General features: G+C 41.7%; 1 protein-coding gene across 5 annotated transcripts in view; it reads left to right on the top strand.

Moving 5' to 3' along the window:
- Nucleotides 1–16,947, top strand: part of ITSN2 (intersectin 2) — a 67,790-nt gene that overhangs the window by 36,944 nt on the left and 13,899 nt on the right. For all 5 annotated transcript variants that reach the window (XM_085218114.1, XM_085218115.1, XM_085218116.1 and 2 more), the window contains exons 15-28: nucleotides 490–577; nucleotides 1,196–1,335; nucleotides 4,423–4,559; nucleotides 6,576–6,964; nucleotides 7,708–7,829; nucleotides 8,726–8,901; nucleotides 9,348–9,492; nucleotides 9,800–10,002; nucleotides 10,612–10,676; nucleotides 11,458–11,624; nucleotides 11,952–11,997; nucleotides 12,187–12,308; nucleotides 12,767–12,863; nucleotides 13,704–13,895. In XM_085218114.1, coding sequence (XP_085074240.1) covers nucleotides 490–577; nucleotides 1,196–1,335; nucleotides 4,423–4,559; nucleotides 6,576–6,964; nucleotides 7,708–7,829; nucleotides 8,726–8,901; nucleotides 9,348–9,492; nucleotides 9,800–10,002; nucleotides 10,612–10,676; nucleotides 11,458–11,624; nucleotides 11,952–11,997; nucleotides 12,187–12,308; nucleotides 12,767–12,863; nucleotides 13,704–13,895 — 2,089 coding nt within the window. The remainder of the gene's footprint in view (nucleotides 1–489; nucleotides 578–1,195; nucleotides 1,336–4,422; nucleotides 4,560–6,575; nucleotides 6,965–7,707; nucleotides 7,830–8,725; nucleotides 8,902–9,347; nucleotides 9,493–9,799; nucleotides 10,003–10,611; nucleotides 10,677–11,457; nucleotides 11,625–11,951; nucleotides 11,998–12,186; nucleotides 12,309–12,766; nucleotides 12,864–13,703; nucleotides 13,896–16,947) is intronic.

Genomic DNA, 16,947 nt, shown 5'->3' with positions numbered 1-16,947 from the left:
CTCCCTACAGTTGAAGCAAGAAGGCCTCATGCACAAAATCCCCTTGTTTAGGCAGCCTGTAGTAGACCCTGACCACCAGATGTCCTTCATTGCTCTGGTCCCAAATCTTAACCCACAGGCTCTCAACTTGACGATCAGTTTCCCAGAGGCAGCTCTTTAGAGTCTCTCTTCTTAACTTAGAGGGCAACTCCACCACCCTTGTCCTGCCTGTCCCTTCTAAGAAGCTTGCAGCTCTGTTCTCATGATAGTTTCCACTTTTAATAAATCGGTTAACTTCTTCTTTTCCAACCGTGATAAGATTTAAAGATTGAAAAGTATTTGGTGTTAATGTTGTTCATACAGGGCGTATAGAAGTAGTTTTTCCTCCACCTATAGTGCTAATTTGCATCCATGTTTCATTAAAGTGTCTTGGGGTTATGTTTGAAAATTTTTGCAGGTGAATATATAAACAGTATTAAAAATGTGTTATGTTCTCTTCAATATCTACAGGAGTATCAGAATAAGCTGACTTATTTAGTTCCTGAAAAGCAGTTGTTAAGTGAGAGAATTAAAAACGTTCAACTCGACAGCACTCAAAGTAAGTGCCTGCAAATGAGTTCTGTGGTTCACATTGCTGGGTTTTTGTCATTTTATGTCATACTGTTTAAAAAAATAAGCTGTAGGATACAGAGGAGTCAATCCTACCTTTGTTTTAATATCTTTTCAGTGAGAGCCACCTAAGAATTGTTGCATCTCTGTTCCATTACTTCTACTGTGTAGTAAATAAGAAGCAAACACATTTTTGTGAGAAACAGAGTTTGCTTAAAACTTCATTTCTGCAGACTGTACCATCCTCAGATGCTATGATCCTTATTACACAATGTGTTTTTGGCAGCATTAAGTCAGGGGGGTTCATTAAAAGTTTACACTGATCTTTGTATCAAAGCACACTGCAAATTCCTGCCTTCAGAAGTTTGTTATGAATTGATCTAACATGATATGAAAAACCATTTGTAAAGTGTTCCATATTACACGTAATGCCTATATGTGTCAGGTGGATGTTGGCCCCCTTCTTGGTGCTGTATGCAAACAGGAGGGTAAACCAAAGGATTTTTGTAAGGAAGGAATTTGGGAATGTATGTATGTATATTGGGGAGAAAATAAATTGATGAGAACAAAAATCCTTCTAAAGTTGTTTATCTTTCTTCTAACACAGATGCAGGAATTGCTTCAGTGCAAAAGAAGTCTCTAGAAAAGGAAGAATTATGCCAAAGACTTAAGGAACAATTAGATGCCCTTGAGAAAGAAACTGCTTCTAAACTTGCTGAAATGGATGCATTTAACAGTCAGCTTAAGGTACGTGTGTTCTCTAAATACATACAGTGAGTGTATTTCTTCATCCATGTGTAAAGATTGCTGGTGCTTCCAAAAGGTCTTCCCAACTTTCAGCGTCACAAAAGAATTACCAGAAGTCTTGTAGCACAAGAAAAAATCATTTAAAGCTATCCTAATGTACTAAAATATCAACATCTTGATGATCATTGCTTTGCATGAATCGACTGTTGCTCACTCTCAACCTTTGCTTTGGAATTGAAGTTTCTTAGGCTCTTGAAGGTTTTTTTTTATGGGGTTATACAGTGTTCTTATGGGCTACGATCTCTGAATCGTGGAGTGAAGTTTTAATTCTTGTTGAAAGGAAAGCAGGGTGTCATAGTACATTGCACAGGATCCAGTAGCAGATTTAGGTGTAGTTCTATAAGTCAGCATAGGCTGCTTCTTTGAGGATAAGGTGGTAAATGCTGACTGCTGGCCCTAAAACTATTTTTGTTTCAGCAGCAACTCTTGATGTACCTAAAAACGCATCCAGTGCTCAGGCACGCATCCACTGAACTTTATTTCCTGGCTTACTCTCAGTGGCAGTGATGTGAACTGTATTCCTATGCAGTGCATTTGTGCTGGGCCAATGCGAGGGCTCTACACTGGCCATTGAAAAGAACAGGGATTGAATTTGTGAGCGTTTCTGAGAGTTTCTTCTCTTGGAAAAAGAACAGGCTGCATGAAATATTAGTGACGTGCATTTTGAGTTACTTGTGTGCTTGCATGGCTTGCTGTGTTCAGTTACATCCACTGTTTAGTCTTCCCTAAATAATGTTTTCCAAAATACAGTGCAAAGATTAATTAGCTTTTTATCTGCCTTATCTTACAGTGTGACAGTATGGATGATTCTGTTCTTCAGTGCCTTTTGTCTCTGCTAAGCTGTCTCAACAACCTCTTCCTCTTACTTAAGGTTATTTTCTAATCTTTGGCTCTTTTGCTTTTTAATTATTTCGCATTTTTTTCTCTGCTTACCCTTTCTGTTTGGATATGTAACTTATGTTAAAGAAATCTTCCTAAAAGAAAATCGATAGTTTTGTTCTTTCTGCTAGCTTTTAAGTCCTCATAAGGATGTACAATTTTGTTTACCTGCTTAGAAGGCCAAACTGCAAAGTGATGGTAGCTATTTTATTTCTTACTGGACTGTGTTTAAGTTGTTTTACTCAACACTTCCTTTTTAGTTAAGGTAACATCAACAAAAAGAGCACTGTCTAAGATGGAAGCAGTGTCTTCTCCCAGCTTTCCATCTGTTGCTCTCTCTGTGTCTCACCATGTCTAGTTCATACACTTGAAGCTGGGAATCATAAAATCATAGAATGGTTGGGTTGGAAGGGACCTCAAGGATCACAAAGCTCCAACCCCCTGCCACATGCAGGGCCACCAACCTCCACATTTCATAGCAGCCCAGGCTGCCCAGGGCCCCGTCCAACCTGGCCTTCAACACCTCCAGGGATGGACGGGGCATCCACAGCCTCTCTGGGCAGCTGTTCCAGCACCTCACCACTCTCTCTGTAAAGAACTTCCCCTGACATCCAACCTAAATCTTCCCTCCCTCAACTTCAAACCATTTCCCCTTGTCCTGCAGTTATCTACCCTTTCCAAGAGTTGATTCCCCTGCTGTTTGTAGGCTCCCTTTAGGTACTGAGAGGCTGCAATGAGGTCACCCCACAGCCTTCTTTTCTCCAGGCTGAACAAGCCCAGCTCCCTCAGCCTGTCTTTGTAGGGGAGGTGCTCTCGCCCTCAAGTCGGGTATATGGATTCAGGCACATGGATTCTGAGTTTGAGACTGAAGTGGTATCAATGCCCAGATGATGACATATGGCACAGCAACAGCCATGCTTTTAAACCTCCAGATTAACCCTGTACTAAAGCTTGCTTCCTGTTTTTCTTCCATGCTGCTTTTGGCTGCTGGTGTCAGAAATTTGGCTTGGGTTTTTTCCTTCTTAAATCAAAGATATGAGAGTTTGTTTCCATAGTAATCCTCAGTTTCTATGTAGCATGAGAAAATATTTTCAACCGAATACATCTGGGGAAAAAACAGCAGCAAGTAGATCTGTTTGAGACCTTCACTGACACAGAAATCTTGTTCATAGGAATTGCACAGTATTTCTCAGGCGTTGTGATTGTTGCTGGCAGTGCTTATTGTGGTGGGAACAGATCATTGGTAACTCTTCATTTGCATTTCATATCAGGTACAGAAGGTCAGAGTACACCTGTAGCTCAGTGTGTGTCAGTAGGATTCCTCGTAGTAGTGTGACATCTAGCTTTGTACTGTGACAAAATAAGTTCTTGAAGTATTCAAATTATCGCTGGTTTTCTTTCCTGTAAATGTAATTATCCCAAAGATTCATGCTCTGTGTTCTGTGAAAATGTCCATAATCAGAGGGAGATGGAATAGGAACTGAAGAATGAGCCCCAAAAAGTAGTAGGAAGAAGGCAGTGTGAGTGTTTTAGGCTGCAGCTGCCTGCAATGGTAAGCCTACTGAGGATGTTTTTAAGCTCTTTGATTGAGTTATGGAACTGATCATTCCTATTCTGCTCAAACAATTTCAGTCTTCCATTTGCATGCAGCAATTTGTCGTTGTCTTTTACAATTGGGAACGAAGAGAAAAAACAGAAACGTTGCAAGGGGGAACACTGGGGATGTATTCTCAGCTTTATGGTATTGTGTTGGCTTTCAGTTGAAGCCTGCCTCTTCAACAGCGTGTTTTGTGGTTATTCAAAGCGTGCTTCGCTGTCATCTTTGTCCTTACATAGTTTTATTGTATAGAAACGTGAAGTTTTTTCCTGTTTCCTGTCACATTTGCTGTTTCCAGCAGGTGTATGTCTGAAGGGCTCTTTGAAAGCCTGCGTTCTATAAAAGGACTTGCAAACCTGCCAGCTGTTTTCATACTTCAGTTTGTTTGACTCTGCCGTGGCCTTCAAGGACTGTTAAGAACTCAGTGTTACGTTGTTCATTTGTATGGAGAAAACAATAGTTTGGTTCACAAAGCGTTACAGTGCTTGGGTGCTTCTCTCAAAAGATTAGTTTCATTTCTTATGATGTACTTTATTATGTTTCCTTATTAGGACCTGAGAGAAAGCTACAGCACGCAGCAATTAGCCTTGGAGCAGCTCCATAAGATCAAACAGAGCAAAATAAGAGAGGTAGAGAAAAGAAGAGCTGAACTTGCGCAGAAAAAGCGGCTGGAAGATGAAGCTGCAAGGTACCGTGTCTTAAAATGTGTCAGCATAGCAGTTTTTAGAGCAAAAAACTGGGTGTCTTTAAGATGCTGATTTTAATACACAGGAAGTATAATTGGCAAAAATACATCCTGGTTAGTTGCCTTGAGAAAGCAGTTTAAATGGAGTACCACCAACACAAGGTGTTCTGAATTTCCTTTTTCCGATCTATTTTTATCTTTTTGTGGAATTTAGAAACTCAGATTTGAAGGGCAAATAAACCAAGCAACACTTTTTTAATTAAGATTTTAGCTTCTTTTATCATAGAATCATAGAATGGTCTGGGTTGAAAAGGAGCACAACGCTCATCCAGTTCCAGCCCCCTGCTATGTGCAGGGTCACCAACCAGCAGACCAGGCTGCCCAGAGCCACATCCAGCCTGGCCTTGAATGCCTCCAGGGATGGGGCATCCACAGCCTCCTTGGGCAACCTGTTCCAGTGCCTCACCACCCTCTGGGGGAAAAACTTCCTCCTAATATCCAACCTAAACCTCCCCTGTCTCAGTTTAAAACCATTCCCCTTGTCCTATCACTATCCACCCTCACAAACAGCTGTTCCCCCTCCCGTTTATACACTCCCTTCAAGTACTGGAAGGCCGCACTGAGGTCTCTCTGGGTCCTTCTCTTCTCCAAGCTAAACAAGCCCAGTTCCCTCAGCCTTTCCTCATAGGAGAGGTGCTCCAGCCCTCTGATCATCTTTGTTGCCCTCCTCTGGACCTGCTCCAAGAGCTCCATGTCCTTCATGTCTTGGGTTCCCCAGGCCTGGACACAGTACTGCAGATAGATAATTCTCACACATCTGCAATTCCTCATGTTTTCTACCTTGTTTTGTTACCGTTGAAAAGTTCTTAAATATTTCCTTAAAAGCACTTCTTCTTGAGTAGTTGCTAGTTCTTTGTCGTGTATATTAATTCTGTTGTGAGGTGGGTACTTATACAGTAGGAAGGACATTGACTTCTTAATTCATCGAATCATTTAGGTTGGAAAAGACCTCAGATCCCCAAGTCCAACCCCAGCCCACCCCACCGTGCCCACTGCCCACGTCCCTCAGAGCCACAGCCCCACATTTCTGGAGTGCCTCCAGGGACGGTGACCTCACCACCTCCCTGGGCAGCTGTGCCACTATGTTAATCTTGGGAGCTCAATAAGTGAGCCAATTTTGAACTGTACATTTGATTTCTATTTTAGGTGAAGGACCAGAACGTTAAAATAGGTCTTTGAGCAAATAATTTCTGTAGCCCTGGTTCATGTATGAAGTGCTGGTTTTGAGCTGCTCAGCTTATACTGAGAAATCAAGCTTTTCAGTTGTTGCCTCTTGCTCTTTCATGGTCTCATTCCCAACAAGTGTAGTTTTTCTTGTGTTGCTGACTAAGAAACAGTAGTTTTTGGGGTTTTATACTTGCTGTCCTAAGATGCCACTCTTTTTCTCCTCTCCTGACTTTTTGCTGTCAGCTACCCATTTTATCCTTAGTAGCTGAAGAGTGTGGCAGCGGCGGTGCAATAAACACTGAGTAGGTGCTGAAAACAGAGAGCTAAAGCAACAAAGATAGCGTGCAAAGACTATTCCTATGTTTACAACAGAATGTAATTTTACTATTCATCTATTTGGAAATCTTAGTTTTCAGTCACGGGGCTCGGAAGCTTGCTGCCATGGTGGACAGCTTCAAGCCACCCTTATTAAATGGATGGACTGTGACTTGCTTGTCTGTAGGCAAGCAGAAGTGTACATGGAGGCAGGTATCTATGTGGCAGTCTCCCTGTACTAAGAATTCAAATCCATTTGTTACTTACACGTGGGATATCCTGGCACTCTTGTGTAGATAAAGCAGTCTTCTCTGGAAGAGCTTATTGTCCAGTGAGAAAAGTAACTGATATCATAGATTCTGATTTGTTTACAAGTTCACTTACAAGTGAAGTTGATGATTCTGTGAACAGAATCTCTTTCAGTTTTAGATGAATGTTCTCCTACCCCTCTCTCATTTCCTTTTTTTTTTTTTTAAGGAAAGCAAAAAGGGAGAAGGAGAACCGATGGCAGGAAAATATCCGAAGGGAAGAGGAGGAGAAGAAGAAGCGGTTAGAGGAAGAGAGAATGCAGGAAAAGGTTCAGGAAAAGCTTCATGAAGAGGAGGAGAAAAATAAGCAAGCTGGGATCTTGAGAGAAACAGAGCAACGACAGAGACAACTGGAGGAGGAGAAAAGAAGGCAAGAACAAATTGCAAAAGAAGCTGAGGAGAGGCGTAAGCAGAATGAAGAAATAAAAAAGACAAAAGAAGTCACCACCTCTCACGAGACAGAGAAACGCGCTGCTAAATTAAACATAAGTGAAAAGTTTGGAGATCTGTTGAAACCAACAGAGGGTAAAAGTCTTAAGCCACCCTGGACTAATGAAGGTAATCTTAGTTAGATTGTTGCCTTGGTGGTTCTTGTTTTCCGAAGTCATTTTTCATTCTGTAGGTGTATTAATGTGACACTGTGGCAGACTTACTGCCTCATATTATAAACAAAACACAGTGCTTCATGTCTTTAGTTAGCTGTGAATCATCCTATTGATTTAGTTTGTCTTTATCAGTTTTCACCACCAGTGGCGCCAATGGCAAATCTTCCAGTGGTGGTGGCTAACAAATTGTAGGTATTGTTGGAAACAGAAGTACTGTTGCTTTTTTGAAAGGCCTGATCTTTCTGTCATTAAAGCAGAAGGCTGACATGAAGCTTTGTCAGGTGATGAGCGGATGCACAGGTAATCCTCAGTGATTTATTAACACTGAAATCCGCTGTTTTTTGCATCACTCAGTGCCTCTGATTAACAAAAAAAGAACCGAAGTCAACTTGACTTTCTCTGTAGGTCTTCAGACATCCTTTTTGAATAATATTTTCCCAGAAGATGACTTTACTGCAATTCAGCTTTCTTTAGTTCTTGCCAGTTCTCATTAGCCAGTTTAATTAACTGAGTTAAGTGAGAACCAACTGGGTGGTGAAAGGTAGAATCATAGAATGGTCTGGGTTGAAAAGAACCACAAAGATCATCTCGTTTCAACCCCCCTGCTATGTGCAGGGTCACCAACCAGCAGACCAGGCTGCCCAGAGCCACATCCAGCCTGGCCTTGAATGATGATGAGTTTTCTTATCATTTCAGGCAACACCATCAGTGCTTCAGAATCCAGGAATTCCGTTGCCTTTGTAAATTACAGAGCTTTGTATCCATTTGAAGCAAGGAATCATGATGAGATGAGCTTTAATACTGGAGATATAATTCAGGTGAGATTTGCCATTTGTATTTAACATGTCACAAAACAGCTCCCTTCTTCTGACCCTAAGAGGAAACAAAAGTGGTTTGTGTTGTTTTGACTTCCTTTTCAGATATAATTAGCTGTCTCGTTGAACTGCTGGTGTCTTATTTTAGAAATACACCAGCAGCCACCACCTCCTCTTCTACTGCCAACCTCAACTAAGCTAACTGGCTGCTGGGAGTTGATTAGTTGCTAATTTTAGCCTGTTTTTTCTTACTCTACCTTTGATGATATGCAGCACGATGGAGACTTCTGTACTGACATGGATGTGTAGCACAAATGCTCCACGCTTAATCATTACAGTAAATAACAAAATTTTTGGATGCCTTGTGAATAAATTTAATTGGAGGCCCAGCACATTTTGTCTTTTATTAAAAATTAAGATTACTGAGAAATATTTGGGTTTCCTCACTTAAGAGCAGCACAGCTCTTAAAACTGCACCAGTTTTCATGTGCTGCTTGACTGGCCACCCACTGCTCCTTGGCCATGCAGTCAGAATTGCAACACAACACATCATAATTTTGACAAGCTAGAATTGCTCCTGGTGTTATCTGTGGTCCTTCAGTGTCACGTGGTTTTGGGCCCCGTTTGAAGGAGCACAACACCTGAGGCTGTCTCTGCTTGCCTCCACAAGTCACTGAGTTGGTGTGTTACCTGGGGAGGAGCTGCTGGAGACAGAGTACAGCTGCATCACCACCAGTGTGTAATCAGCTCAGTTCTGGAAGGAGAGGGAATTAGAAATGCTGCCCCTGCGAGCGCTGCTCGTGCTGTTTGATCTACCAGTGGGTGCTGACATATGATAGATATCTTGTTGTTTCACACTGCAAATTGTGTTTTCTTTGTATTTATCCTCCTGTCCGTAGGTTGATGAAAAAAATGTTGGAGAGCCTGGCTGGCTTTATGGGAGCTTCCAGGGACGTATTGGTTGGTTTCCATGCAATTACGTGGAAAGAATACCAGAAGGAGAAAAAGCTTTGTCTCCAAAGAAGGCCTTACTTCCTCCTACAGTATCTTTATCTACTACCTCAGCTACTTCAGAGTGAGTTTTGTTATATTTGTGTTCAGATTGCTTGTTCAAAGTTAAGGTAATGTGCTGTGTGGTATCAGTCAATGATACAGAAAATATAAAAGAAGAGAACTTACTGAAGAACCTATTGGAAAGTCATAGTTTGCATATTTTAAATATTTAATAAGCTTTTTTTTTCATTGTGTAGAATATAAAATGGCCTGGGTTGAAAAGGACCACAATGCTCATCTAGTTCCAAACTCCCCTGCTATGTGCAGGGTCACCAATCAGCAGACCAGGCTGCCCAGAGCCACATCCAGCCTGGCCTTGAATGCCTCAGGGATAGGGCATCCACAACTATAGTATTACTTGTTTTGTATCTATATTAAAAAAAAAAAAAAAAAAAAAAGTGATTCTATGTGAAGTGCTTTTAAAATAAAAAGTGCTGTGTGTTTATTATGTCTGTTTTCAATTTGCAGACCACTTTCACCAAGCAAATCTGTAGAAGAGTCAGATTACCAGAACGTACATTTCTCCAGCCTGAACGTTAATGCAGCGTGGCAACAGAAGTCAGCTTTTACCCGCACTGTGTCCCCTGGATCTGTGTCACCCATTCATGGACAGGTATATTGTGTGTTCTGACATAATTCCATCCATCAATGGACTGGGATCAAGAGGACACCTGCAGTGCGTTTCTGAATTATGATAGTTTTCACCTGTAATTAAACACACAAGATGTTTGTGACAGATAGGAAACAGTGGAGAGTGTTTCTTAGTCACCTCTGTAAAACATTGACCAGACAAAAAAAAGAAAACAGCAAACATTTAAGAGTGAACTTGCTTGGACTGCAATAACTGATGCATCAGTGCATGCTTAACACTCACACCAGTGAGGGTGAGTGCTAACACATCTCTGCTTCTGTCTTACCAGGGGCAGCCTGTCGAGAACTTGAAAGCACAAGCACTTTGCTCTTGGACTGCAAAAAAAGATAACCACTTGAACTTCTCCAAAAATGATATCATTTCTGTCCTGGAGCAGCAGGAAAACTGGTGGTTTGGGGAGGTGCATGGAGGAAGGGGTTGGTTTCCCAAGTCTTATGTCAAGCTCTTACCTGGAATTGAGAAGAAAGAGGAGTAAGTGTAACTTGGACTAGTATTTTATTTGGCAGTTTGCAGAGAGAGGTGTTCCAGGGTGCAAAATGATTGCAGTGCAGATTCTGAATGCTCTTTGATTTACACCGTACAGTTTTTAGGCTTTCATTATTTCATTCTTGGAAGGCAATTAATGTTGGGCTCACTGCTGTGTAAATAAACAGTCTTCCAAGGTGAGTGCAGTGAAAAGTCAGTGGGGGCTGATTATTCATCGGGTTATTTACCTAAGTCTTGTTAATGCTGGGGTGGCTGCACCATTGTGTGTGAATTGTTCTCATCGTGTTATGATGAAATTTCTTAGAAATACTTCAGAATGAGAGAATTTGGGCAAAAATCTTTATGGATATGAATAATTTTTAAATAATACCTTCTAGTTTTATAGTGTGACATTGATTTTGAAGTGTGGTTTGCTCTTGGTTGCTGCTGAGGTCTTAAAACCGGTGATATCTGTCACCTTTTTAAAAGTGGAGGGAGCTTTTGTAATGAAAAAATAGCAACTTGGAGACATTCAAGCAAGCTTAGGCTCATCCTAATAAAGGGATGTGTTGGTCAACATTCTGATTATTCAAACGTCCTTTTTAATTTCTGCAGACCAGAAGCTATTTATGCAGCAGTAAAGAAGAAGTCCAGTGCACAGCTCTATCCAGCGGGAGAGGGTAAGAGTGAATAACAGTGTGTGATGGAGCTGAAATATGTGAGACATGTCTGAGCAATTCCTTTAGTGCTTGTCCAGAAAATGTACTGCAAATGCTGAGCTATTGTTAGGAGAATCCAAAAACGAGAACTTAAGTAATATTTGTAATTAATTCAGGTTGAGCGTAGGCATCTTGGTTTTGTTTGGTAGGGTTTGATTTTGTTTGATTGCTTGTGTTGGTTTGTTTGGTTTTCTCTTTTTTGCTTCCTACAATTGGGTGTAAGTTCTCCAGGCTTCTGTTTATCTGCAGTCTGGTCCAAGTGTGGTAACTCACTGCCAAATTGATATCTGTAAAACATTGTGTATCCTTAACTCAGAGGTGTGAGCACGAGGCAAGCTGTGATAGCAATCAGTAGGGTAGGGTTGTTTCACAGGCTTGCTAGGACATTCAGGGGGAGGGTTAGGTTAGATCTTAGAAGGAAGTTTTTCACCCAGAGGGTGGTGAGGCACTGGAACAGGTTGCCCAAGGAGGCTGTGGATGCCCCATCCCTGGAGGCATTCAAGACCAGGCTGGATGTGGCTCTGGGCAGCCTGGTCTGCTGGTTGGTGACCTGCACATAGCAGGGGGTTGGAACTGGATGAGCATTGTGCTCCTTTTCAACCCAGGCCATTCTATGATTCTATGATGTGATCCACACTATGGACACCACAAGGGGTGCTGACATCCAAGATATTTGTGTCTGATGGACTTTTATCCTCGTATCTGAAACTGTTTTCTCCACCTCTGTGTGCTGTTTGTGCAGAGTACGTTGCGCTGTATTCCTATTCAAGCTCTGAGCCTGGCGACTTGACTTTCACTGAAGGTGAGGAAATCCTGGTGACCCAGAAAGAAGGGGAATGGTGGACAGGGAGCATTGATGACAGAACTGGGATCTTCCCCTCCAATTATGTCAGACCAAAGGATCAAGAAGTGAGTTCTTACTTTGAGCCTTGCATAACACGTGATGCTCTTTCTCTGTTTTAGTGTGTTTCTGTTACTGATACCTGTTACTGATACGCTGATTTTAAGCAGAGATTAAATTGCTTGACAGGAAAGAGTATCCTAGGGGACTCAAGTCTCAGATTGCTTTAACCACAGTGTCCTATTGTTGGTCTCACAGCAGGATCTTGGTGTTCTGTTAAATTAGGGCTCAGAGTTGAAACCTCCATCTACGGTGCCACGTGCTTAAAAACAGCGTAAAGAAACTCTACTGGTTTTATTAGACATGAAAAGAAAATTGTTGTGTCTTTGTTACAGGGTTCTGGTAATGCTGGCAAAACTGGAACAATAAATAAGAAACCTGGTGAGTGCGTTATAACTTTTCAATATTTTGGACTGTGTTTTAAGTGATTAATAAAGCATGTATGTTCATAGCAGTGTTTTAAGATCTGCCAGTGTGCTTACTTACAAGATAAATACCAGCTTCTTTCTTTGAAAATAGCTCTTATCGTAGTGAAAATATAACAAAGAAATTAATATCCTTTCTTTTCAGAAATTGCTCAGGTGACTACTGCTTATGCTGCATCAGGAAGTGAACAGCTTAGTCTTGCTCCTGGGCAGCTCATACTTATCCTGAAGAAAAATGCTAGCGGATGGTGGCAGGGAGAGCTGCAGGTGAGTGATTGGAGGAACAGTAATTCTGACTTGATGAGCAGCAATGAGGGGTTGTTTGGTTTAATTTGAAATGAGCAACTGAGTAGAGCGCTCTGAAAGCTGGTTGGAAAGTTGCAGTACCTCATTTGAGACTCTTTAATTGATGTGTAAGTGGAATTTTCTTAGAGCAGATATATAACCCTACTGTGAAATTGTGCACTGAAATAATTAGCTGCACTTAAAACCTTTGAATATACCTACTGTATATTTGTATATTAAGAGCATATTAAGATGCAGCTTTATTTGAGTTTGGTTGTTTCATCCTTTAGCCAGATCTTACCTTCTGAGATGCTTAGTGCTTAATTGCTGTTGAAAGACCAATTTTGTTTTCCATAGGCAGAACTGTGTGATGCATCTGTTGTGTTTTTCCAATTCGTATGCTGTTTTGTTTCTTGACTGTGTAATAACCATCTCTATAGGCAAGAGGGAAAAAGAGACAGAAAGGATGGTTCCCTGCCAGCCATGTGAAGTTACTGGGTCCGAGCAGTGAGCGAACCACATCTGCTGCCCCCTCAGGTGAAAAAAATGGTTTTATTTGTATTTCATTTCATGTATGTTATTGAACTACTTGGATTGTTCACATACTAATTTGAATTAACACTGTGTTTAATGGCCTTATCTTAGTGTGCTTTGCTGTAGAAGGTGAAGTCCTAGTCAGAATCTGAGTCTTTTGGCATATGTGTCCTTCAGATTTTATCTCTGTCCATGAAGGGGAAAATCTCCCACTTGCTTGCAGCAGTCCTTCATGGGATCCCTGCCCCAGCCTATGCCATTTGTAAGGCTTTTTAATTTTTCTGCCTGCATTGCAGAACCACACTCACCTCATTTGGAAACTCCTTGCCAAACTCTAGCAAAAACCCTACAGAAAACTAGCAGTCATTGGCAAGCACCTTGAAATTCCATGCAGTGCTCTTTCTAAGAAGGAAACTGAGCTGCACATCCCACTGTGTATTTTCATTTTGATACCTGAGTACAGATGAGATGTTTTTATAGAAAAGTAGCTTTTCTAGTTGTGTGGAGCTCTCCACAGCCATGCTTTGGTTGTACAATGGTTTGCTGGACAAATCTTCCCTTTGCTGGAACTTGCAGCACATGATGAGCAGTGCACGCTTCCTTTGCTGCATTTTTCTTACCAGTAGAATCTGCAAGATGACCAGACTCACTTTCTGTGCTGAGCCAAGGGAAGAGACAGAAGTACACTTGATTCCATAGCAAGCTGTGATCACGTCTGGTGTTTTTCTTTTGTAGCAGTTCATGTGAAATTGTTGTTTCTTTCCTGTGTCTATGCAAAATACTGAAAAACTGCCTTACTGCTTTGTGTCACAGCATCCTGCTAACTTTGCTTTTTCTTCATAGTGTGTCAAGTAATAGCAATGTATGATTACATGGCAAACAATGAAGACGAGCTCAGCTTCTCCAAAGGGCAGCTTATTAACGTGCTGAGCAAAGATGATGCTGACTGGTGGCAAGGAGAACTCAATGGTGTGACAGGTCTCTTCCCTTCCAACTACGTGAAGATGACCACAGATTCTGATCCAAGTCAGCAGTGTAAGCAACCATTTTATTAAAAACCATTTTGTTTCTTTCTTTCAAAAGTGCATTACTGTTCTTTTGCTTTGAACTTGGAATTTTGAGTTCCAAGCATCAACTGAAGTTACTGGGATTTTAAATACTCTTTCTTTAAATACTTTTCTTTGGAACTCTGTACTTGAAATACTTCTCTATTTAACCTACAAATAACCATCAGATTACCAACAGCCAAAGTGCAATAGTGAGAGTGTGAGGGTGAGCTAGGGCATTACATCTATTGGGTGTCCACCTAAAAGAGAGGCTGATGAACAGATATCTGGTGTTTGATAGCTGGTACTGACTGGAAGCCAGTACAAGTGCATTATGCTTCATTGTAGGACTTCCACGAGTTTCATAAACTATGAAAAAAGTGTCTGCTGTAGTCTTCTTTAAGTTAAATTTAACAATTTCTCAATTCAGTAAAAGTAATCACAAAGGATTTAAGAAAAAAGAAAATTCTAGCATTAACAAGTGAAGTAGTCTGTGGTAGATGTGTCAGTCCTGGCTCACAACTGCTCTTGTCCAGCTCTGATAAATGAGGTATATGTATCAAAGCAACATTAAACTGAAAATCAGCAGCAGCAGCCTGAGACCTGAATGCCAGGATATTTGCCTGTCTGAAGGTCAGGTGTTTTCCTGGATTTTTTTTTTTTTGCATATAAATATAGGAAATGTTTCTGGTCCCCCACCCACCCTCTTGGTTTTTTTAGTTGTTGCTTCTTTTGTCAGCTTTCCTCAGAGAAAATTATCACTGCTCTTACTCCTCCTTCAGCTTTTCATTCTTGGGCACTTTAATTAAATCAACCTTTCATCAGGCCATGGCATTTGTGGCTTTGGGAGCCCGTTAGGGTTTGGGTAGTTGATGTGAAAGTTGTCCCTTTCACTTAGCAAGTCACATCCCTTCACTTGCTGTTTTTTCACTAGGCATCAATTGTATTTTTTGCAGTACAAAGGCATACATCTGGAATTCTGGTTGAGGTATACCCTTAAAAGCCTGCAGCTCTGTGGAGGCAGCTTGCACTTGAGATTTGATGAACTTAGTTTGGTTGTTAGAGAAGAATTCCCAAATGTGGTGATAGAGGTCCAGCTTGGGTTAGAAAGCTTGGCTTGTCCACTCAGTAGCTTCATATCTGGCCAAAATGCCCCATTCTTGAGGCTTTATTTGTAGTTAAATTACATCTGTGCTAACGTTCCAGGTAACATGTTTTTATTTTATGCACTGACTGTGACTTTGATGTCAAAAACTGCTGTGTTTAGATTGAAACTACTTTTGACTGAGCTTATCTAAAGGATTGATATATTCCTTTGGAAATATTCTGTTTGCATACAATTTGGACAAAATAGCATAGACTACATCCAGACAGGTCATGAAATTGAGGTTCTGACTGAGTTTTTCACTCAGAGGGTGGTGAGGCACTGGAACAGGTTGCCCAAGGAGGCTGTGGATGCCCCATCCCTGGAGGCATTCAAGGCCAGGCTGGATGTGGCTCTGGGCAGCCTGGGCTGCTGGTTGGTGACCCTGCACACAGCAGGGGGTTGGAACTGGATGAGCATTGTGCTCCTTTTCAACCCAGGCCATTCTGTGATTAAACACTCCTGAATTTTTCAAAAATGAGAAAGATCTTAGCTTACCACACCAGTGACCTGTGTAGCTGGATGTGATGAGTGCAGGATGGTTATGTATAACATAAATTTTCAACACAACCAATCCTGAGATCAAACTGCAATTGGAAACATTTGATAGATATCATTTGAGGTGATAATCTTTCTCATTGTTTGCTGATAGATCATTAGGCTGTCTTGTTCTCAGCCTTTGGATTGTGGCTGTGTGAAGAGAGTTGTCCTTTGAGATGGCACTGACAGGGCCAGCCAGCAGCAGTCAGCAAATAGCAGGTGTCATCCCTACTTGGTTAGTGTAAATATTGCAGTGCTTCTGTTGACAAACACAACTTTCTCCCACTGTCTCTCCTGGCCAGTTGAATGTAAGAGTATTTGAAGGGGAACAAATTGGGTTTACTCACAGAGGTTTGAGGCTTGTGATAATTCTGCTTTTCCCCCAAATTTAAGCTCTGTTATATGGACCACCTTTGTACCCGGTCTTTCCTGGGGCTTACTGGTTATCCCTGTGATGCAGACCTCCCTAACAAGGTTCTCCTTAGGTGGTTCACCTCTTGGGCTGTGTCAGCAGCTCTCTGGGCAGAAGCAGCTGTGCTGACAAGGATGACTTCTTGTTGGCATGCATTCTGCCATAGGGCTCTGCAAGGGAAAAAACAATTCAGGGTGCCATAGCTCTGCCAGCAGCTTTTACTTCAACCCAGACCTTGGTCACTGTAGAAGAGAAGATACTGAGTCATGCTCTCAGTGATCTTAGTGTCTCACGTTTTAATAACGTTTGATTAGCCCTTGTTCTCATGTCTGTCCCAAATCATCCACATAAAGAAGATGTGCAGGAGGCTTTAAAGCATAAGGAGCTGTAGATTGACCTAAAGGAATGTGTGTTACCTTCTGTTCTTTGAGTGCTCCCTCATCCATCCAGGGTGAGATCTTGTGCACGGCTGGTATCTCCATGGTGCAGGCCTGCCACGTGTTCTTCCTGCTCTTGGCATGCAGAGGGCAGCAGTGTGAATTTCCTGGATGTTTTTAGGAACACTACTGGATCAACCCAGTCCCCCCCCCCCCCCCAAATCTTACTTCTACACGTGACACATTGGAGAGATGAGCTGAGTCCTGTCATTTCAACAAGGAGCTGCCTTTCCAGAGGTTTCTCTGTGCATGAAAGTTCATAATTCCTGTGCACCATCAACTGATTAGTGAAGCTGACTCATTTTCAAGGATGTGCATAGAGAAGAGCTAAGTTCTGCACTGACGTGCTTGGGGTGGGTGCGTTTCAGTGTCTGTTTTTGGACAACACACATCAAAACACTCAGAGTTACTGCCAGGGAACTTCTCTTTTTGGTTAGGCAGTAAGAGCTCATGGAATCAGTGGCTTTGAAGCATTGTGTGCCACAGATGTGAGTGCACTTTCTAACAT

This window comes from Meleagris gallopavo, chromosome 2 (assembly GCF_905368555.1).
Source record: "Meleagris gallopavo chromosome 2, MGAL_WU_HG_1.1, whole genome shotgun sequence".
Taxonomy (NCBI): domain Eukaryota; kingdom Metazoa; phylum Chordata; class Aves; order Galliformes; family Phasianidae; genus Meleagris; species Meleagris gallopavo.
Note: the sequence above shows the minus strand (reverse complement) of the source record. Positions and strands in the feature narration are given on the sequence as shown.